Below are 24,551 nucleotides of genomic sequence, written 5' to 3'. Positions count from 1 at the left end.
GCTGAGGTTAGGGAAATTAATTATATGGAATCAAGTTAAGACTCAGGGAATAAGGTGGTCCATCCCCTCAAAAAATCCACAAGTAACTTGAATGAGACAATATGAGATGTTTTGTCCAATGTAGAGAGTATCCAGGTTTCTCTTGTTCTGCTTCTACACTTAGAATGTTTCATAATTGTGCTCTCAGAATAAGGTAAACAGATGAACTATTATATGTATTTTAAAGCAAACACTCATTAATTATGCTTTATTTATTTGGTGATTTGAGTAAAGGAAACAGTTCATTAATTCCACTTGTTTCCAAGCAAAAATTCCAGGATCGAAAATGCTTACCAATGGAAAGCAACAGCTCCCTAAAGCTGATTTCCGCAACCAGCCAACAACCAGTGAGTGGCCTCTACCAGCACCTGCTGATGTCCAGTGCTTCCCGCAGCCCACTTCCTGGCCCTGCTACTGATCTCAATCTTTATGCACCTCCTTTAGCCTGTCAGCTGCCAGACCCACCCATTCAGCCTGAGAGAGACTCTGAGGAAGGGCTGTCTGAACATCGTCAGACTGGCTTCCATCATTCACATTCTGTGCTACTTAGCCACTCAAAAGATGGCTGATGAGAGAGATGGGAAATACAAATGCAGTGATTTTCTACTTCTCTAGTAAGAAAAATGGAGCAAAGAAGGCTTTTGTGGATAGTTACCTATTTCCGCTCATTTCTGTCTTCTTGCCATTTCTTATGCGACGTGATTTCGCTCCCTCCTCTTCCATCGCATCTTAACCTCACCAATCTATCTTTTCAGCCCTATATCAGGTAGTCTGTATTATGATTTTCTGTGCACACAATAGGTCACTAAGCCAAGAAATTTTTAATGTTCTTTTGACTTTTTAATGATGCACTCAAGTTATCAGATGCAGTTATTAACAATCATATTAATTTTACCATTCACAAATGAAAATCCATTTTATATGCTTCCTGAGCATATCAAATGCAGCCGACTTCACTTTTCAAAAAATAGAGAGCCTAATAATGACTATAGGATCAACTGCAAATGACAAAATTTTAAATGTCACTTACAAGCTACTTTTAGGGTCTTTTCATGATATTGTTCATGTCCTAGTCCATGAATGGAGAGCACATTGCACTGAATTCAGGGACCTCAGGTCAGTTTTCTAAAGTGATACTTGGAAATGATGAGTAAGGTGGTCAAAGACTAGTGTCAAGGACAATGAATCAGTGCTGCAAATACAGAACTTGCCTGCATCCTTATCATTAGCTAATTTTATGTTTATTGTGTGAATAGAAAGAAAAAAATTGAGTTACTTATTCACCATATCTGCTAGAATATAAATTTGGTAGAGCACCAACTCACTAAAGGCTTAGTGGAATCAATTTCCTTATCAGAGATGCCCTTTCTTCATAAAGGTTGATTGACACTGAGGATTTACACACTTAACACAGCTTCTTAACTTTATCACAACAGTGTACAAGTTGGTGTGACCCTTGGCTCCTGACAGCAATATCACAATCGTGTAGATTTCTTTTACTTTGTTTATTTTCACAGCATAACTGGAAGAAGAAAATCAGTCTTACATGGAGAAAGAGTAGTAGAATATTTGTGATGAAATAAAAACTGGGTGTATTTACCAATGAAAATAAATACACTTTCATACAAAGAATTCTATTTCGATGAACTTTTAGATATTCTGGTCATTCAGGAACTTCAAATAATATAATTTTGGAGCTGAATAATGCCCTATGGATATTATGTAAAGCTGGACACATAAAAGGTTCATTCAGCGTAATTTTACATTTCTACACAAGGGAACTCAGAAAATGACGTTACCAGAGCCAGTTAGAGGCAGGGCTGGGGCCAGAATGCACCCAGTCTTGCCTTATCCAATGCTGATTTCCCCTGACTAGTACTGACACTAGGTGTTCCTAAAAATACTTAACAACTTGTTTAGGAAAACATGCTTAACAATAATGGATTCAAGAAAATTAAATTCAAATAAAATAAAATAAAACAACCTTCCCTTCTGCCTTATCTCCTTTGCCAAATCAACAATTCCCAAATAATTAGCTGTGTTAATAGTCCCTCGATGGTCAATTCATACTGGTCAATTCTGTTTTTTCTCAGACCTCATCTTATCTGTTCACAGAAGCCTCAGCAAGAATCAGGTGATTAACTTCCAGTCACTCCTTCCTACATCCTCTATGTTTTGAGCCCCTGCACAAACAGTTTTCCCATTGTGTGGGAGCATCTCACATTGGCTGGAAAGAGGGGCAGGCAGACTAGATTTCTCAATTCCTCACTCCAAGCAGCTAAGAAAATAATTGTATATCTGATATGCTCTCTGAAATAACCACAACCAATAATTACTAGCAACAACACAGCTGTTCTGGGTACATCCACCATCTCAGCATCCCCATTTTTGGGAGATGAAAAGCTATTCTCTGTTTTTTTTTGTTTGTTTGTTTTGTTTTGTTTTGTTTTTTTGCGACAGAGTCTTACTCTGTTGCCCAGGCTAGAGTGCAGTGGTGTGATCTCGGCTCACTGCAGACTCTGCCTCCCGGGTTCAAGCGATTCTCCTGCCTTAGCCTCCTGAGTAGCTGGGATTACAGATGCCCACCACCACGCCCAGCTAATTTTTGTGTTTTTTAGTAGAGATGGGATTTCACCATCTTGGCCACGCTGGTCTTGAACTCCTGACCTCATGATCCACCCACCTCAGCCTCCCAAAGTGCTGGGATTACAGGCATGAGCCACCGCGCCTGGCCAGAAAAGCTATTCTCACACCGCCCAAAAGTTTTTACAACTTGGTTCATCCCAGAGCGAAGGCAAAACCATGCTCAGACTTTCAGGAGGGCCAGGTTTATGAAGTTAAGAAGGACATTTCTAATACTAACATTGATTACCAATGCTGAAACTGCTCAGAAATATGTATCACCTTTAAATGTATATGGAAGGCATAAAATTTGAAAAATTCCTTTCATAGAGAATAAAAACATTTATTATCGACAGAGGTATGAAAGGAACTTACTGTAAATATTTGGACAGGCATTTGGAAAGGAGGATAGAAGGATATTCCAGCAATAATGAAAAGTTCATACTCTTCCCTAAGTTAGCTCTAAATTATGAAATCTCTCACTGTGAAGTGGTTCCAAGTGCCAGCTCAAGTCTGCAAGGGTAAGCTACCCTCATCCAGAGCCCAGCATGGGGCCTGAACTGTCACACGCCTCTACTATATGAAGTAGTAATCTTGATCTTACACGGAGCAACTCCTAACATTTCTGAAATAGAGATCAGCTCTCTCCATTTCCTACCCATGAACACAATCCTGTCTTAATTAAAACAAACTACACTTTAGAGAAAATGACAGCTGTTATCAGGCTCACATGATTTACAAGCCTCTGTAGTGACTATTTTTGGGTCCTTAAAGATGCATCCAGTGTGGCCCTTCCTTTTATAAGAAGCCGACTGCAGGACTGCACACTTCATATGTGCAATCTCATTCAGCCTTCACGATAGCTCTGTAAAGCAAGTCCTATCATAGCCTTTTCTCTGGGAAACGAGTGCTCATAGTTTGTCTCAGGTGAAATAGCTAGAGAGTAACCAACCAGCAAGAGAGAGACTCTCTATACCACTGCAGGCCACATCCAAGGATGAAGAGGAAGAGAACAGACCACACGGTGGGGTTCAGGGATGTGCCAAATCAGCTGCCTGAATGATCAGTTCTCCAGGAACTCAGAAAAGAGAGAGATCTTTGTTGTAGTGTTCACTTTGGTGACCACAATTCAGCTACGGTTGACTGGGAGCTGGGTGTGAACAGATGGGCCCACGTGTCCCACCCAACAGGAGCTGCTATTGCACAAAGCATGGTGGCAGAAAGTGCCACAGTCATATTTCTCACTGGCCACATTGCCTAACTTTGCCAAGACTCAGTTTACAAATCAATAAGCTGAGTGTTCCTGTGAGGCTCCTGCTCATGCCTATGTCAACTGGCTGTAGGCGTTATAATAATGTTCACAGCTAAATATTAGGTTTGACTGTATTCATCACACATGAGGTGAGGAATGCAAGCTCAGGTGAAGTGGAAAAACAAACCTGCTATCTAAGCCATATGTACTTTAAAATCATTTGATATTATCAACTGAGTTCAATGGGCCCTTGTGTATTAAATAGTGGTTTTTCTTTTCCGATGACTGCCGTATTATGTTGAAGGAAACTAATGTGTCTGTTCTCCCTATCAACTTTCTCAAAACTATGCTGAGAATCAGAGCAATTCAAAATTAGTATAGACCTCAACTTAACCTAATCTAATCCCTATATGATGTTGAATCTTCCCTTAACAGGGACACCCATACTATACTATACCAGAACACTCTTGTGAGGAGGAGTTCACTTACCTCCCAGGTAGCCCAGCAGTAACTATAAACAGAGCACACAAACCAAAAGAACAAAAGACTGTTATTGATAACTGATTAATCTAGTAGTAGAATAGTCTAACAGAGGGATTTAAAATAGGATTTGCAAAAGTTTATTTAAACTGCCCAGTTACTAATGGATCCCTAAACTAAAACTGAAAACAAGATGTTAATAAAAATTTGAAATTTGCACCTATGCAAGGTTAGAATAGATTTGTGTTCCTCTCCATAAAAATGCACAACAATTCACATTAATATAGTAACCTAAATTTGATACTTGGATGTCAGATAACTTTGTACAATTAAATAATGTGAAACCACCTATGTATTTATGAAAAACGCACATTTGTTTCCAAAATGGATGATATTATATTGGGTACACCCAGCAAGCCATGTCTTAGCTTTGTTAATGTTCTAAATACACAGAATTCCACCAGGATGTAGTTAAATCTTAAGGGAGAATTTCTAAAGCAAATCCCAGTTAAAGTCAATTTTCATTAAGTGGAACCAATTTTTAAAGAAGCTCCCTTTTCTTTCCACCTAGCTATGTATCATTCCAAAATTTTACATTTGCCAACTAGTTTAACAGTAATCTGTCATATATTAAAAAGCAAACTGGTACTAATCCTGCTACAGCTGGGTGTGTATCAGATAAAAACATATCCCTCCTGGGTGGATTTGGTTAACTTTATTATGATTATTATTACTGCTTTCATTATACCTCTTCTCTGCCCTCCTGGTGAACATATGCCTTTAATTTAAGGGTGGGGAAATATGTGTATGTTCACTTGTGTGTATGTTCAAGCAACTTTTGCTTTCAGCAAACACTCCACATAATCCATCAGTTTTTAAATCTGGTGAATTGAAAAGGCAATTGATGATGGGAAGGGAAAATAATAATCAGAGTCTTCCTAAGAGACTAAACAGTCAGACATATGCCAATAGATGTCTATCAGATGTCTTGGTTTCCATCTGGACCCCTAAATACAAAACAGTCAAGATGGGATGAGGTCCACAGTTTCAACAGAGAGTGAAAGGGCCAATGATCCTGACTTCACTGACTCTTCTTGACCATCCTTGACAATGGCTCTGTTCTGTTAGAATTCACTGGAAAGCTTTAACTGATATTACTAAAGCCTAAGAAGCTCAAAGAACAATGACTTGAACTTCAAAGTATACTAGTAGATAAAATGACAAAGCAAACTATAAGCTAAGCTAAAATATCTACAAAAAACTGCATGATTTCTCCAGAAAAAAAAAAAAAAAAAAAAAAGACTAAGGTTTAATGCCAAACCAGTGCTTGGCATATAGTGGGTATTAAAGAATTTTTTTTTTTTTTTGATATCTTGCTTTTTTGAGTCTCGCTGTGTGGCCCAGGCTGGAGTGCAGTGGCCCAATCTCAGCTCACTGCAACACTGGCCTCTGGGGTTCAAGCAATTCTCCTGCCTCAGCCTCCTGAATAGCTGGGATTATAGGCATGTGCTACCATGCCCAACTAATTTTTGTATTTTTAGTAGAGATGGCATTTCACCATGTTGGTCTCGCCTGACCACAAGTGATCCGCCCGCCTTGGCCTCCCAGAGTGCTGTCATAACAGGCATGAGCCACTGCGCCCGGCCTTGAAAAATATTTGAGTCAAATAATAATGGGAATACTGGTAACCTTAACAGAGGCTTTTCTGACTATGAAAAAGATTCCATTTCAAGTTTTTTTTTCTTTTTCTAAAAAATGTTATTAAACACACTTGTCAGGAAATTGTGAAATGCTGTAAATATTAGACACCTGCTGATGCATATCAACTGCACCAAGTGTATTGAAATCCGAATGAAGCAAAAAAGATGATTCCAAGGCAACTAGACTGTGCTACAGTAAGTCTTCTTATTGTGGGCTGTCTACTCTGCCCTAGCTTACCAGATTCGGTAAACTGAAGGGACTTTGGAAGCTTGCTTGCACTTTCTTTAGAACATTTATTCATCATTATACAGTGAGCTCCCCAAAGACAAGGGCTGAGTGCTATTCATCTTTCACTACCATCTAGAAAAGTGCGTGGAATATTATAACCCCTCAGTGAATGCCTCCTCAATGCAACCAGGAATAAATGAATGAATAAAGAATCAATCATAGAAAACTTTAGGGTCTCAGCTTCTTATTCTGACACAAACCCTGGGGTCATCTACAGCTGAAACATTGTCAACTCACTCACTTGTTTTATAAAATCATTTTCCTATTTAGGACTGACTGGGAAGATGAAGCCAAGAATGTTCCCTGAGAGAATGCTTTGCTGGTCATGCCAAGGAGCCAAGCCAAAGGCTCACCATGGTAAATGCACTGTGTAAGTCTGAATGAGAGAAACTTTTAAACTGTCCTTTCCTAAGATGACATGTAAAATTTCAATTCTGAGACCCTGGCAAAACTGAGAAAGAACCTGTGAGAGAACCTATATGCCCTACTAAGAAGTCTAGGATGTTCCTTCTCAGTCATAAGGAGCAGTGATGAGTTTTAAAGAGAAAAAAAATGACAAGATTTGCCTATGAAAATACTTCGTTGACTGCAGCATTCAGGCAGAATTCAAAGCTGAAGCTCAAGCTGGGAAGTTTGGAAAGTATGACATTGTAGAAGTCTGTATGAGAGATTTGTTTCTAACTGTAAGGACAAGAAGGCAGATGGATTTCATAAGGTTTTAGGAAACAGCACATGCAAGACTTACTAGATGACTAGCATGAGGAATGGAAGAAATCTTAGGGTTTAGGAAGGGAGACTGGGTGAATGGGAGTGCTATCAACAAGTGAGAGAATACATAAATGTTGATAAAATTAACCACTAATATTATTTCTAGTTCCAACGTTTAGACTCTAAAGGTCTAATGACTTTAGCTGAATTGCACAAAGTAATTCTGCAAATTTTAAAATGAAGTTAAATTTAAAAGCAATTCAAAAAAGTAATAAGAAAAGCTTCTACGTAGTTAAAGTTGAGAACCATGGTTAAATGCATCATTTTCACTACAGGACTTCTCAGAGCCCTTAATATGCTTTTACTTATTTATTTTTATTATTATTTTTTTCAGACAGAGTTTTGCTCTTGTTACTCAGGCTGGAGTGCAATGGCGTAATCTCGGCTCACTGCAAACTCCGTCTCCCATGTTCAAGCGATTCTCCTGCCTCAGCCTCCTGAGTAGCTGGGATTACAGGTGCAGGCCACCATGCCCAGCTAATTTTTGTATTTTTAGTAGAGACAGGGTTTCACTATGTTGGCCAGGCTGGTCTCAAACTCCTGACCTCAGGTGATTTGCCCACTTCGGCCTCCCAAAGTGCTGGGATTACAGGCGACAGCCACCACGCCTAGCCTTAATATGCTTTTAAATCTTCAAAAGGAGCATATAGGAAGTGGAGTTTCTTAAGTATACTTGACAGTAAAACCTCTCTACCCCCAACCCCTTTTGCCTATCATTTTATTAAATTAGTGGTTCATGCCATATACTTAAGAAAATATTATCTTTGATATTTTTCTCACTTATATAGGCCATTCTTGTATAATAATCTCAAGATTATGTAATGACTTTCCATAAGGGTTACTCAGCAACATCAGATTTAGAACAATAAAAATTTTTTATGGTACTTTGCATGATTAGTCAGTATTTTGTTTTTATTACCTTTGCCCATTTTAAATAGTGATAATAACATATTTAGAGACTTTATATTGTTACAGGAGCTCTGCTGAATATTTTACGGGAATTAATCATAAAATCACTACAACATTACTATAAAGCATTTACTAGCATTTAGATCCATTTTAATATAGAAACAAACTGATCCTCAGAGAGGCTAATTAACCTGAACATGATACGAAAATACTGGAATTCATATTTCCAAATCCAGGGCCTGGGTACTTTAACCATCACACTATACCATGTATGTTTATAACATTTCTAGAATATTAAGCAAAAATAATACCAGTGTGATCCTTAAGTAAATTATCTCAGTACATACATCAAATTGGCATGAAAGTCATTCATAAATTCATTCACTCATTCATCCTTTCTTCATTAAACCCCTGTTGAGTGCCAGACACTATCGTGGGTACTTGGGTAGAGTAGAACAAGCATGGAAGAGAAAATGAGATCAGTAGAAATAATCAATAGAAGGAGGTATAATAATTGCAAAGAAGGGATTTTTAAGGGCTGGAGTACATGTGTGTTATATTGTATATAGGGAAAACCAGCGAAGCCTTTTAAAAAAACCAGTTAGATGAGAGCTCAGAGAAGCATGGGGTTTTGTATATAGGGGTCACTGTGACCTTGTCAAAAGCAGCTTCAGTGGACTGCTGGGGTGAAGTCCTGAAGCAGTGGCTTCAAGAGATAATGGAAAATGAAAGTTGGAGGATGGCAAGGTGGGATAACGGCTTCAGAGAATTTCATTCTACAGGGGAAAAAAGGAGAAACGAGTCAGTATTAGGGAGGAGATAAGAAACCGAATCCAGCAGCACATCAAAGCTAATACACCACAATCAAGTTGGGATGCAGGGCTGGTTCAATGCATGCAAATCAATAAATGTGACTTACCACATAAACATAATTAAAAGCAAAACCTACATGATTAACTCAATATAGACAGAAAAAGATTTCAATATAATCCAACATCCCTTCATAATAAAAATCCTCAACAGACTAGGCATCAAAGGAACTTACCTCAAAGTAGTAGGAGCCATCTATGACAAACTCATAGGCAACAACACACTGAACAGTCAAAAGCTGAAAACATTCCCCTTGAGAACTGAAACAAGACACGGAATGCCCACTCTCAACACTCCTATTCAACACAGTACTGGAAGTCCTTGCCAAAGCAATCAGACAAGAGAAAGAAATAAAAAGCATCCAAATAGGAAAAGAAGTCAAATTATTTCTCTTTGCTGGTGATATGATTCTATACTTGAAAAACCCTTAAGACTCCACTGAATGGCTCCTGAAACCAATAAACAATTTCAGTGAGGTTCCAAGATATAAAACCAATGTATGAAAATCAGTAGCATTTCTATACACCAATAATGTTCAAGCTGAGAGCCGAATAAAGAATGCAATCTGGCTGGGTGCAGTGGCTCATGCCTGTAATCCCACCACCTTGGGAGGCTAAGGCAGGCAGATCACCTGAGGTCAGGAGTTTGAGACCAGCCTGGCCAACATGGTGAAACCCCATCTCTATCAAAAATACAAAAATTTAGCTGGGCATGGTAGTGTGCACCTGTAGTCCCAGCTACTTGGGAGTCTGAGGCAGGAGAACCACTTGAACCTGGGAGGTGGAGGTTGCAGTGAGCCAAGATCATGCACGCCACTGCACTCCACCCTGGGTGACAGAGTGAACTCCATCTCAATTAAAAAAAAAAATGCAATCCACCCACATTAGCCACACACACATAATAAATACCTAAGGATACATCTGACCCAGGAGGTGCAAGATGTCTACAAGAAGAATAAGAAAACATTCCATGCTCATGAATTGGAAAAAGCATTCCATGTTCATGAATTGGAAGAATCAATATTGTTAAAATGGCCATACTGCCCAGAGAAATCTATAGATTCAATGCTTTTCCTAACATCTTTCACAGAACTAGTAAAAACTATTCTAAAATTCACATGGAACCACAAAAGAGTCCGAATGGTCAAAGTGATCCTAAGCAAAAAGAACAAAGCCAGAGGCATTACATTACTTGATATAAACTATACTAAAAGGCTACAGTAACCAAAACAGTACAGTATTGGTACAGAAACAGACATGTAGACCAACAGAATATAATAGAGAATCCCGAAATAAAGCCACACATCTACAGCAATCTGATTTTCAACAAAGTCAACCAAAAAATAGCAATAGAGAAAGACTCCTTATTCAGTAAATGGCCCTGGGATAAGTAACAAAGAAAGGACTCCCTAGTCAATAAATGGTGCTGGGATAACTGGCTAGCCTTATACAGAAGAATGAAGCTGGACCCCTACCTTTCACCATACACAAAAATTAACTCAGGATGAATTAAAGATTTAATGTAAGACTCAAACTATAATAATCCTAGAGGAAAATCTAGGAAATGCCATTTTGGATATGGGTCTTGGGAAAGAATTTGTGACCAGGTTCTCAAAAGCAATTGTAACAGAAACAAAAGTTGACAAGTTGGATCTAATTAAACTAAAAACCTTCTGCACAGCAAAAGAAACTATCAATAAATAGATAACCTACAGCATGGGAGAACATATTCACAAACCACACATCTAATAAAAGTCTAATATCGAGGATCTATAAGGAACTTAAATAATTCAACAATCAAAAAACAACCCGATTAATAAATGTGTAGAAGACATGAACAGACACTTCTCGATAGAAGACATACAAGCAGATAACAAACATGAAAAAATTTTCCACATCACTAATCATCAGAGAAATGTAAATCAAAACCACAATGAGATACTATTTGTGGAAAGCAGTCTGGAGACTTCTCAAAGAACTTAAAACAGGCCGGGTGTGGTGGCTCACGCCTATAATCCCAGAACTCTGGGAGGCCGAGGCAGGCGGATCACGAGGTCAGGAGATCGAGACCATTCTGGCTAACACGGTGAAACCCCGTCTCTACTAAAAAAAAAATACAAAAAATTAGCCGGGCATGGTGGCGGGCACCTGTAGTCCCAACTACTAGGGAGGCTGAGGCAGGAGAATGGCGTGAACCCAGGAGGTGGAGCTTGCAGTGAGCCGAGATCGCGCCGCTGCACTCCAGCCTGGGCGACAGAGCAAGACTCTGTCTCAAACAAACAAAAAAAAAACCAACAACAACAGAGCTACCATTCAACCCAGCAATTCCATTACTGGGTCTATATCCAAAAGCAAATAAATTGTTCTACCAAAAAGACACAAGCACTCATATGCTCATTGTAGTGGTATTCACAATAGTGAAGACATGGAATCAACCTAGGATGGTGGATTGGATAAAGAAAATGTGGTGCACATATACCATGGAATACTACACAGCCATGAAAAAGAATAAAACCATGTCCTTTGCAGCAATATGGATGCAGTTGGAGGCCATTATCCTAAGCAAATTAACACAGGGGCAGAAAATCAAATACTGCATGCCCTCACTTATGAGTGGGAGTTAAACATTGGGTACTCATGGACATAACGATGGGAACAACAGACACTGCAGACTATGGGGAGGGGAGAGAGGAAGGGGTATATGGATTGAAAAACTATCTGCTGGGTACTATGCTCACTACCCGGGTGAGCCTCGGCATCACACAATTTACCCATGTAACAAACCTGCACATGTAACCCTGAAATCTAAAATAAAGTTGAGATTATTTTTAGAAAGACCAAAGAGAGAGTCTCCTCTCGTTCTTTAAGACAGGAGAATGAACAGTACAAATGTATATTGATGGTAATAATAGAGTTGAGAGAGAAATTTTGAAGATAAAACAATTTTTTGAGGAGGTCTTTGATGGGGCGACATGGGATAGGGTCCAGTGAACAAATGGAGGAGGTGGCCTTAGGTAGAAGACGAACAATTAATTCACCATAGTAACAGAAGAAAAGCTAGAGTATGTGGCCACAGATAAAGGTGGAAGGTCAGGTGTGCCAAATAAGATCAAAATGACAACATGTAACAGAATTTACCAGATTTTTTTGAAGCCTATGTTTTGTCTTCTTGGCTACAGGGAATTTCTGTTTTTCCTCTCTATAAATTGGGAAGAATGGTACCTATCTTTTGAGATCATGAAGATTAAATGTTATCATTTAAGTCCTAGAAGATGACTATAGTATAATGAACTGAACAAAATGTTAAATATTCATGCTGCTATTATTACTATTAATTGTATGCAGCCCAAAGTATATAACTCTAACTCTTGCACTTAATTTTATAGCTCCTTAGCATCAAATAAAATGCATTCCTTAGAAGAAAGAGCAAGTTGTCAACTGTGACATGGTTTATTTAACATTGTTTCTCTAATGTAATTTTGCCACATTAATTCTAAAGGGGCTATAAATTGAATCAATTCTGATTTTGTGAAAGTCTTTGAAAATAGCATTACATTCTTTGAGCCAAATGCTTATCTTATAGTAAACAAACAGAGGGCATTTTGAAATTCAATATTTGCTACATTTTTTGATTAGCTTGCAGAAATAATGGATGCAATCAATAATTGGACTCCCTGAGCAAAACGTATTTATTTCCTCTGTGAAAATCTCTCGATACTTGGGCTTATCTATTGCTGCCTGATTTCTTTGATGGTCTTGACGCTGCTGCCACCCTGATCCAACACTCTCCTGGACCACTTCAATCTTCCAGTCATGCTTCTTCATCTCTCACCCCACATACAGTTACTGTTTACATAGCAGTGATCTTTTAAAATTGTATAAGGTCAGGCCACAATTCTGTTTAAAGTCTTTCATGGCTTCCTATAACAGAACACAATTCACACGCCCGCCATCATTTAGAAAGCCCTGCTGAGCTGGTTCCCGCCTTCCCCTCCAACACATCTCCCTTTGCCCTCTTTCTGTTCCAACTTGCTCTCAACATTCTGGAAATACACCTAAATCTTTCCCTACCTGGGGTTCTTTGCTCTTTCTGTTCCTTCTGCATATAATAGTTCTTCATATGATTAGCTTGTTATCATTTATGTCTCTGTTCAAATATCACCTCCTCAAAGAGGATGTTCTGTCTTCCCTAACTAAGGCAGCTGTGCTTTCCCTCAGCAGAAATCAGTTTACTTTCATTCCTACACTTACCCTCAGCTGAAATAGTCTTGATTGTTTCTACCTTGTTTCCTGTTTTGTTGCTAGAATGTAGGAACTTTTATGTATCACATATAAGATGCAGATGTCTTTTTCACCCCTTTATCTACAGTATATAGAAAGTGGGAGTTGGCTAAGCTTAATATCATGAATAAATAAATTCCAATCCCTACATTTTTGCAGATGATAAACCCCAATAGGCCAGAATGACTTTAGGCTGCTGCGTAGCTTTTCAGCTAGCTAACCGAAGGAATTATTTTATCAGTCATTTATTTCTTCAATCCTTAAGTAATTAAGCCAATAAATCACTTTTTTATTTCTTTGTTGTAGCCTATAGTCTAATATTGTATTGTTTTTATTCAATTATTTTCTTTATCTCTGACAATGTATGTGATACAAAAATACAAATGATAATACTATAAAAGAATATAAAATTTCCTGTCTCACTTGATGCCTCATAAAAAAGATTTATTTAACCTGGAAAAGAGAAATACACTGCTTAAAATATTAAATTATATATCAATAGATATTTAGAGGAACATCCTTTGGGAAAATACAAACAGAATTCAGGACTACAAACACGAATAACTAGACTGAATTTGTATATCCAGAGGCTATCTCACTGAAATTGAAGATATGCCTTTAAAGGCAAGTGAAATTGAAGCTTTGTACAGACATAGGAAGAACAAAATAAATGACACTACAGAGCTCAGGAAGGCTATGTTGACTTGCATCATATTATTATTATTATTATTATTATTTTATTGAGACAGAGTCTTACTCTGTTGCCCAGGCTAGAGTACAGTGGCATGATCCTGGCTCACTGCAACCTCCACTCCCTGGGTTCAAGCGATTCTCCTGCCTCAGCCTCTGAAGTAGCTGCGATTACAGGCACCCGCCACCACACCTGGCTAATTTTTGTATTTTTAGTAGATATGGGATTTTGCCATGGTGGCCAGGCTGGTCTCAAACTCCTGAACTCAGGTGATCTGCCCTCCTTAGCCTCCCAAAGTGTTGGGTTTACAGGCATGAGCCACCACACCCGGCCTGCATCATATTATTTTTAATCTTTTAATCTTTTAATCATTAAGTTAACCCAACAGGTAACTTAATGGAATTATCAGGAACTAGGCAGTGTGGAAATGGTATAGGAGAGAAGGATGATGGACTGAGGACAAATTTAAATAGTTTTGTAGGAGGACATGATCTTTTCTCTGAAAAATAAAATGCATTTATTATATTTCAGGTATTATACTAGTTGCTTTATATGCCTTATCATCTCATTTTGCACTTATAACATCTCTGTTAGTTAGTATAACATCACTATTAGTGCCCTACCTTAGATAAGAAAATGGAAGCAGAGAGGTAATTTGATCTATGTAAGCTTAGAGAGAAGTAAATGGCAAATATTGGACTCAATCCTAGCCTAGCCCGAAAGCCGATTTGTATTAAATACATGAAAACACTATCTTGTTGACCTCATCACATTTAAATGCATCACCACGGTTTTTCCATATTTAGATGTGCAATGCTACAAGCCAAAAAACAATTTGTTCTTATTGATAGTTATTTCTTTTGTTACTACCTCAACTCTAAAAGCGAATGGTTTCATTTAAAACTGAATTCCTTTTTTTCCCTAAGTAAAACCTTGGAAGATCTTCAATGGAATATTGAATTAATTATGATATCTCTATATTCTCAAAATTTTGAAACAAATAAAATAAATGAGTTCTATTCTTAAGGGCTGCCCCAGAAAGATGCGTAGGATAGACCATTAGGTGCAAGTAGTAATGTGCAGAGGTATATAATCCCTGTTTGCATGTTAATGTGCACAAAAGTATGGAAACATGTAGCCTTTACTCTTAACAGTGGTTACCCAGTTGGGTGGGGAAATCTATTATTAAGTTCATCTTTACACTCAATTTTGCATAATCTGTTACAATAAGCATAGGTTACTTTCATAATTAATAATGAATATAAAGTAAATTTTCTCCAAATTATTTCTAAATATAATCTTCCTATGTGTTTGAATAATTTTCTCAGATGATTTTGTTTCTAATCTTAACCTCTTTTTACTCTTCTTTTAACAAAGCACCACATTTTGAATTCTTTACACACTAAGCTTCCAGTTAAGATTTCCATCGAATGAAAGACTCCCCAGGAAAAATAAATTTGAAAATTGTTGGTTTATGTGTTCTGCTTCAATGAGATGCCTACTAGTCTGTTAGTAAAACCAGCTATTGAATATGGGGCATTCTTTATATATACATGCCCATTCATGAGGTTATGTGTATTACTAATTTAATATTTTCAGATTAATAAGTCCAGATTGTTCTTTATTATAAGAGCCATATACATACAGTTTTATGATTAAATATGAACAGTGCTTGGTTTACTTAATTTGAATGATCATTCTACTGAAAACATAGAGATCACAGCAATTTGTTGTCTGTGGCTTCAGCAATGAAATCACCAGATTATACAGAATATATTCATTTGCTGTTAAGGCACCTTGAGAGAAAACTTCTAGACAATGAGTTAAAACATTATCCTATGATTTAAAAGACTCTAATATAGAGAGCTGAAAATTGACAAAGAGCTTAAAAAGTGAATGTTTTAACCAAACGTGAACTATCTTTCAGCTAGGAAGTACCTACAAAATAAGTATATAATTTTCTCCTCCAGTCTATTTCAGAATAATTAGAAGACAGCTTAGCTCAGTCTTCTATTAAAACTCTAACAAAAATCCCACAGAGATGTGGGCAAATCATTATTTTTACTCCAGCTGCAACATTACATTAATCAACAATGCATTCCACTGTAAATATTTGAGCTGGATATTTAACAACCCCGTGGTTAGCATCATTTGTAGTTAATTAAATTTGATTCAACAACTTTATTGAATACTCACTAGAATTCAATGCACTGTCTAGGTTTTGCAAAGCCAATGAAGATGGATAGAGCACAAGTGCTGCTCTCTAGGAACTCGCAATTTAGTATGGAAGATACACCCAGAACTAACTCTGATATAAAGCACAATATGAGAAGAACTCTATGTAACAGTAGTAAGAATATAAAGCACAGGTAGGGTCTGTTTATAGTTAATTCTAGTTTGGGCAGTGAGAAGGCTTGTGGGAAGAGGTAAACTTTTTTTAGCTGGGGCTTGATGGTCAAACAGGATTTGGCTTACAGTGGGAGGACTTGGGAATGGGGCACGGGAACTACGTAGGAAGAACAAGGAAAACATTCTGTGCTGTTGGATAGGAGTGAAGCACGTCTACATTATAAGGAGTAAAACAGAGGAGGAAGAAAAGGGAGGTTAGGGCCAGATCAATAATGGCCTTAAATGAACAAGACTAATGGTATGCTTTAAATCACCCAAAGGTGCATTCATGAATAAGAAAAAGACATTACTTCCGGTGGAGCTCTCCTCCTTTCATGACTACAAAGATTAGTATCCTTATTTTCAAAATTTAATTTAAATAAGACAGGATTTCTTAAGATCTGTAATTTGAAACAGACATTTTATTACATTAGATTATATGGTTAGGTTTTTGGGGGAGAGTGGTCAATCAATTTTTTGGTGTAATTAAGGAAAAGAACGATGCATTAAGCTACTTGGTTGTAGAGATCAGGAGCTGGAACACAAATAATATTGTCCTGGGACAGAGGTGGGAGAAACTAGGAAAGTACTACAAAAAGGGAGATGCCCCAAGGGGCATCACTATGCAATCTATTCACACCACCTGGAGAGTGTTAAATTGTCTTCACTCAATTTCACAGTCCTAAGAATGTATTTCTCCGAATGCAAGATTAACGTATTAATATATTTTCTTTGAAAGAATTTAAGCACTGTAATGTACCTCTGTTCTCTTCAGAAGAAACTCTCTAGCTCTTAGTTCACTGGCAGAACAGAAATAACTCACAATCCCAAATGTTCACCACCTCTTTCCATTAGCCTACCTGCTGGCTCAGCCTAAGAGCTCCATCCAGTTCTCTAGACTGCAGCCAGAAACCCATAGATTCTTCATATGAGAATCATCACCCATCCACAGAGTATCAGCCTCCATGCTTTTAAAACCTACCATTCTAACGCCGTTTTCAAAGGCTTGCCGGGTGAGGGGGGCTGGTCCGTCCACAGTCTTGCCATCATCATCCGGGCCCCAGCTGGCGCTGTAAATGTGCACGTGCTGGGGGTTGAAGCTAACTGATTTTGCTTCAACCATGTCGGTGACATCTCCGTCCAGCATTCGCACTCCTTCAACACAGAAAGGAGAACTAGTTCATCACAGGGCTTCACTACACAACACTCCAAAAACATAGTTGCAGGATTCTCGGGGGGAAGAATACATTTTTAATCAACACTTAAGTGAGCATATCTTCCCCTAGCAAAAGGATAATGTGTACTTTGCAGGCAGTATCTCGGGCAGAAAGGATGTCACATTGTATATAAAAGAGCAAAACTTAAAAATGTTTTTTAATCCATCATTTTCTTTTCCTAAGGTTCCATTCCTTATAACAGCTGCCACAGTCTCTCACTTCCCATCCCTCTCTTGAGTGAGTACTTGACAAAGAGATCTTCAAGCAATCCATCTTCCTTAAACTCTTTATTGAATAACTTGTGTTCATAATTGATATAAAACATTCTATCTAACCTTAGCAGTCATATACTATTTGGAAAGCTGCCAAGGTAGGATGGTCTCATGTCTTCCATATTCAATATTAGCCTCTAATCATAAGATTGATGTGAACTTAATGTTTCTTTTTTTGCTAAGTTATTTATGTCAAATAATAAATGAGAATGATCTCTGTGGATGTAACAATTCAAATAATTCTCAAAGGGTTTTAGCCATGTTATTAATCTTCATTTAAGTATATTTCTACCAAACAGATAGGAATTTATTATTAACCCTACTTTGCAAAAAGAGACACTAAGATACTCAGAAATAAATTATATGCCAAATATCAGGCTTTCCTTTTTCCTTTTATTTTGGAGGCTCATAAAAACAACCACAACCAAGCATCTAATTGTTAAGTAAACATATCTCTCCTTCAGCTTAAATTAAATACCATCACTGAAACACTGTATCATTTAAAAATTATATTTTTACAGGCCAAATTTAATCCTTAGGAAAACCTTGTCATCAGTAGGATTTTAAGTTTTTATTGGTTATCAACAAACGGGGATTAAATAATAAAACCCCAAACCAAGTAGCTTTAGATGGAGTTACGTGAGTTGAGGTGGGAATACTAGTAGAAATAAAAATATTCTTGAAGTAACTATATCTTCTTTGTGCATTAAAAAAAATGTTTAACTTTTAACTATAAAACTTGCAAACAAGGAAAAATAGAAAGAACGAAGAATGAACATATATATACACATAGCCACTACTCAATAACTGTTAACATTTTGTCTCATTTTCTTAATCCAAAAATATAGATGTTAGGTTGAACCATTTTAAATTCCATGACCGATATGACCCTTTATCCTTGAAAATTTTTTACAAAAAAATAGGGAAATAAGTTCCCATTGTCATCTAACATCTAGCCAACATTCCATTCCCCTCCATGTATCTTGAAAGACATTTGGTTGTTAATGTCTCTTGACTGTGTTTCCTCGAGACTTTTGAATTTTTAATGGAGATGTGTGTTAACAGGAGAAACGGAGAATGAAAGCTATGAACAAGTTCCATTACAAATTTTGGAATGAAAATTGGAAAGTTTTTCCATGGTTTGTTTTGCGTGAGTAAAAAACCCTACATAATGATCTCAATGTACTGCATCCTGAGTAACCACTGGCTTAATTTAATTTAAATATTCAAAATTCACCTTCATGTTCTTTAGCAAAGAAAGATGAACAACTCCATCCTCTTACTTCCTATTGAAAAGCATAAAATGAAACTATTTTATTGGTACAATGAGGTCTGAAATAAACACAGTAATTGCCCCAAATAAGCTCATTAGTGTTCTAAATGCCAACAGGAGAGTAGGACGTAACACTTGAATTCAGTTTCTATGTCATGCACAAAAAAATGCTTGTAAATCATACTTAGAGGGTGATGTTCATTTTCTAATAGAAATTTCACAAAAAAGATTTTTTACTTTGTCAAGTTTAAAGATAAAAGGCTATGTTTTCCTCATTTAACTCCAAGCCTTCATGCCTTGGGTATGGGGGTTAAATTTATTATTCAGAATGTTCTTGTTTTAGAACATTTTTGATTTGTTGCCATACATTCCTTTTTTTTTTTTTTTTCCATAAGGTTCTATAAGCTAGGTCATTGGTTTATCTGTGAGTTCACAAGTTCATCCTCTCATTTTTTCAAAATTATTAAGATTTCTGGGTTTGTGCTGGAGAGTAGTGATAAGAACCCGGAGCTGTGTATCTGTGTATGTGAGAGACTATATCCTGGACCATGAGAAGGGCTGACCTGGCAGCCTCTGATCTAATTCTCTTGGGATGATGAGGGGCCTCCAGAACTCTCATCGTTCTTCAGGGAATGAAGAATTTTTTTCTTTGCCTCTTTTCTTTAGCTCTTTCATATGCATTGTGCTTAATAAATAGCAGATGCTCCCCGCTAATTAATTACTGCTTAACAAACTATCATACTCATAAGAATCCAGGGGGAGAAAAAGGAAAGAAAGAGGTCAAATGCACTGTGGACTGATATTCAAGATAATTTCAGAAAGCCTTTTCTTAGTTCTGTTATTGTAGACCTTCAATATTTCATGTTAGGGAAACTCTATATTCATATTCTTATCCTAGAAATAATTGTCATTTTTATTTTTTAGTTCCAACACTATTTCCCACTTGAAAACAAATAGTGCATTGGAAACAAGGAGGTCAACCTGATTCCAGGAGCTTCATTCGTCTTATGACGCCCTTAGGAGACCCCTAGGGAATACCTTCAGGCATAATGATAAAATCATGAGGATACATAGACTGTATTACAATATTTTCTTCCCATTTGTGTGTGGCCGTGGCACCGGGCTGTTTCTTACAAAGATGATTACAAATGGGAAAGTTAAGAGTTTGCTTTTATCAATGCTTAAATTTATACTGCTTTGGCTGGCTCCTTATAATAAGTATATGTATAATTGAGTTTGTACATATACATGCCTGCATATAGATATAATCTGAATCATTCATGGAAATAGTATCACTATGTTATGGGATTACAAAAGGAGATTTTTGCCACGTATCATTTTAATTACAATTAAAAGGAACTTTTTAAAAGCCTAAGCCAAAGGAAAAAAACAAAAACAAAACCGGGATTTTTTTACTTTGAGAGAATTACAAAATGCTTCTTTCCATAGAGGTATTATGGCCTAATGTTTACATGATTAGTTCTTTCTGACCCAGGCACCAATTGTAGCATTTTGGTACAAATGTCAATGACCCCCATCTTCACTACTAGATAACATTTTTTCAAGTCTGTTTAAAAGAAAAGTGTTTACAATAGTTTAGGGTGACTGCTTCAGAAGTCTTTAACTAAATACATTTAACAGCGCCTGCTAACATGGTCATGTTGGGGCCAGCAATAGTTGAACACTATTACGTAAAGATATGCCCAATCGTTTAACCTCCATTTAAAAAGGATTCTGAAAGCCAGTCAGCCAAAGAGCTAACTGGTGCATTTCTACATCCACGTAAGTTGGTTGCCCATACCTCCGATCTTGGCGTTGAAAGCAATTCCGACTGTGCAGTGCGAATTGTTTGCAGCGGCTGCCACTTCTCCAGCACAGCGAGTTCCGTGCCTGCAGGCAGAACACACACACTTTCTAAAGTAAGACAAGTACCATTCTCACAAAGCCAACGCATCACTGCCACCACTCAGAGTGGTGAAGAATGTACCCAGCTGTGGTGTTTCTGGAACTTCCTTCCCAAGTAGCACTTTGTCTGTCCATGGCAAACTTCTAGCACTTAATTAGACCATTTTGGATTATATTCTTGACATGTTTATTTTGGATACCTTGCTTTCCCAACCGGACAATCTCCTTGAAGGATAAAAGTCAGAAAAACTTCGTTTCTATATCCCCCAAACTTCTACTGATCGGCATAGTGGTCACTGGATATATGTGCTACCAGATGTTTGAAATGTGACTACTGCAACCTCATCTCAATTTTTTATTTAAGCTTAAGAACTAATATTCAAATCAATTATTAGAAAACTTAAGATGGGTATGAGAATCTGCTTTTTAAATTGTAAATGTAAATACAGATCAAGTATTTCCAATACAATTTATTAGCTGAAATGTGATGTGCTTTAAATAAACACTGGATTTCAAAGATTTTGTATGCAAAAATGAAAAGGTAAAATATCTTATTAATCATTGTTTTATACCAGATACATGTTAAAATATTTTATTTAATAAAATATGTTGTCCACACTTATTTTACTTGTTTTCAACTTTTTACTTTTTAAAAGAAATGTGGATACTAGAAAATTAAAAAAATACATTTACTGAAAAAGCATTCTCTGTTATTTCTTGTCACAATAATTTTGTGCCTTGATCAGAGAAATCTTTTAGCTGAAAGAACTTCTAAGATCCTCTTTCAAGGATGGCAAAGAAGTTTTCAGTATAAAGTACAATTTGCTTAGAAACGGTGGCCTAAAACTGTGTGCTGAGAAGAATTCTAAAGTGTGACTGAGCCCAGAGAAAGAACACTAAGACTGACCTCTAACGTCTGCCATGCCTGCAGAAGGGGGATGTAACAGTCATTATGGTTTATCTGTCATTGCTAATGAAGTTAAATGCCCATCCCTTCCCTCATTTTTAGAGAAGAGGGCATCTAGGACCAGAGGTATGAAAAGGTATGTTGAGAGTAGCACAGTTAGCAGAACAGTGACTAAAACTCAAGTCCCCAAATCCATTTCAGTGCTTTTAAATTTCACAGCACAGCTGCCTCAGACCACTACTCTCTGTGCAACTATAATCAAGTTACTGCTTACAACTGAAAGGTACACATACAAGTTTACAGAAAAGAGATATATACTGCTTTTTTCATTTAGTAATATTATGCATATCTCTCTAAATAAATATTAATCTATATATTAACTTAATGGTTATTAATGTACTGCATAATTCCTTAAATGATATATATGTTTGTGTAGTGTGTGTGTATCTGTCAATACATACACACACCATAAGCTTTTTAACAAGTCCTCTTTTCCTGCAACTTTGCTCAGTTATTCACTAATATTAACAACAATACGAAGAACAATCTTGAGTACAGATATCATTTTATGCCTTGGGACGAATTCCTAGAAGTAGAATTACTGGATCAAAGAGTAGAGAGTATGTTGTCAAATTGTTAACAGCACACAAAAGTAATATAACCAAAACTCATAAAAGTTGCAAGATCAAAACAATTACTACACAATGAAAACTATAAAAATCGGATCAAAGAAATTGAAGAGAACACAAACAAATGAAAAGATGTTCCATGCTCCTGGACTGAAAGAATTAGTATTGTTAAAATGTTCATACTATCCAAAGCAATCTACAGATTCAATGCAATCCCTGTCGAAATACCAATGACATTCTTCACAGAAGTGGAAAAAAAAATCCTACAATTCATATGAAACTACAAAATATTCCAAATAGCCAAAACAATCCCAAGCAAAATAACAAAGCTGCAGACTTTAAAATATACTAAAAGTTGTAGAAACCAAAACAGCATGGTACTAGCATAAACCAACAGAACAGAATAGAGAACACAGAAATAAATCTATGCATATACAGCCAACTCATTTCTGACAAAAGTGTCAAGAACATATACTGGGGAAAGAAGAGGCTCTTCCATGAATAATGCTGGGAAATCTGGATATCCATATATAAAAGAATGAAACTATTACATCCCCCCTCCCCCACTCACCTCTCACCCTATATGGAAATCAAATTAAAATGTAAGACCTGAAACTATGAAACTAATAGAAGAAAATATTGAAGAAATACTCTGGGACATTGGTCTGGGCTGAGACTTTTTTGAGTAACACCTCAAAAGCTCAAGCAACAAAAGCAAAAATAGATACATGTGATTATATAAAGCTAAAAATCTTCCACAAAGCAAAGGAAGCAATTAACAGAGTGAAAAGACAACTCACATAACAAGAGAAAATACCGGCAAACTCTCTGACCAGGGATTAATAAACTGAATGTATAAGTAACTCAATAGCAAAAAGCCAAGTAATCCAATTTTAAAATGGGCAAATGATTTGAATACACATTTCACAAAAGAAGACATATAACTGGACTACGGGTATGTGAAAAAAATGCTCAACATCACTAATCATCTGGGAAATGAAAATTGGAGCCACAGTGAGATAGCTTACCCTGGTTAAGGTGACTATTATCAAAAAGACAGAAAATAACAAATGCTGGCAAGAATGCAGTGAAAAGAGAACACTGCTGGTGGGAATGTAAATTAGTATAGCCACTAGAGAAAACAGTATGGTGGGTCCTGCAAAACCTAAACATAGATCTAGCTTATCATCCAGCAATCCCATGGCTGGGTATATATCCAAAGTAAAGGAAGTCAGCCTATTGAAAAGATATCTGCACACTTATGTTTACTGCAGCACTATTCACAATAGCCAAGATAAGTGTCCATCAACAGGTGAATGAATAAGAAAATGTGGTATTTGTACACAATGGAATATTAGCCATAAAACAGAAAGAAATCCTGGCCAGACGTGGCGTCTCATGCCTGTAATCCCAACACTTTGGGAGGCCAAGTCAGGAGGATTACCTGAGCCCAGGAGTTCAAAGCCAGGCTAAGCAAGATAGGGAGACTGCGTCTCTACAAAAATAAAAAAGAAATTAGCCAGTAGCCAGGTGTGGTGGTGCACACCTATTGTCCTAGAGACTCAGGAGGCTGAGGTGGGAGAATCACTTAAGCCCAAGAGATCAAGGCTGCAGTGAACCATGATCATGCCACTGTACTCCAGGCTGGCTGACAGAGCAAGACTCTGTCTCAAAAAAAAAAAAAAAAAAAAAAAAATTAATTCCTGACATTCTCAGTATGGATGGAACCGGAAGTCATTATGTTAAGTGACATCAGCCAGGAGCAGAAAGACAAATATCGCATGCTCTCACACATATGTGAAAGCTAAAAAGGCTGATCATGAAGGTAGAGTAGAATGATGGTTAAGAGAGGCTGGGAAGGGTAGGACAGTGTGGGGGATGAGGAGGAGTTGGGGAATGGGTACAAAAATACAGTTAAATAGAAGGAATAAGGTCTAGTGTTCAAAAGCACAGTAGAATGATAATAGTTAATGATAACTTATTGTATATTTCAAAATAGCTAGAAGAGAAGATTTGGAAAATTACCCACAGAATGAAGATACATAAGGCAATGGATAACG

General features: G+C 37.1%; 1 protein-coding gene across 3 annotated transcripts in view; it reads right to left on the bottom strand.

Moving 5' to 3' along the window:
- The window catches only part of PCSK5 (proprotein convertase subtilisin/kexin type 5), a 475,536-nt gene that overhangs the window by 275,010 nt on the left and 175,975 nt on the right, over nt 1-24,551 (bottom strand). For all 3 annotated transcript variants that reach the window (XM_023213308.1, XM_031934085.1, XM_023213309.2), the window contains exons 6-7: nt 20,852-20,940; nt 17,271-17,443 (exon numbers count right to left, since the gene is read on the bottom strand). In XM_023213308.1, the coding sequence (XP_023069076.1) occupies nt 17,271-17,443; nt 20,852-20,940 (262 nt within the window). The remainder of the gene's footprint in view (nt 1-17,270; nt 17,444-20,851; nt 20,941-24,551) is intronic.

Source organism: Piliocolobus tephrosceles, chromosome 14 (genome assembly GCF_002776525.5).
Source record: "Piliocolobus tephrosceles isolate RC106 chromosome 14, ASM277652v3, whole genome shotgun sequence".
Lineage (NCBI taxonomy): Eukaryota > Metazoa > Chordata > Mammalia > Primates > Cercopithecidae > Piliocolobus > Piliocolobus tephrosceles.
This window is presented reverse-complemented; position numbering and strand designations above follow the sequence as displayed.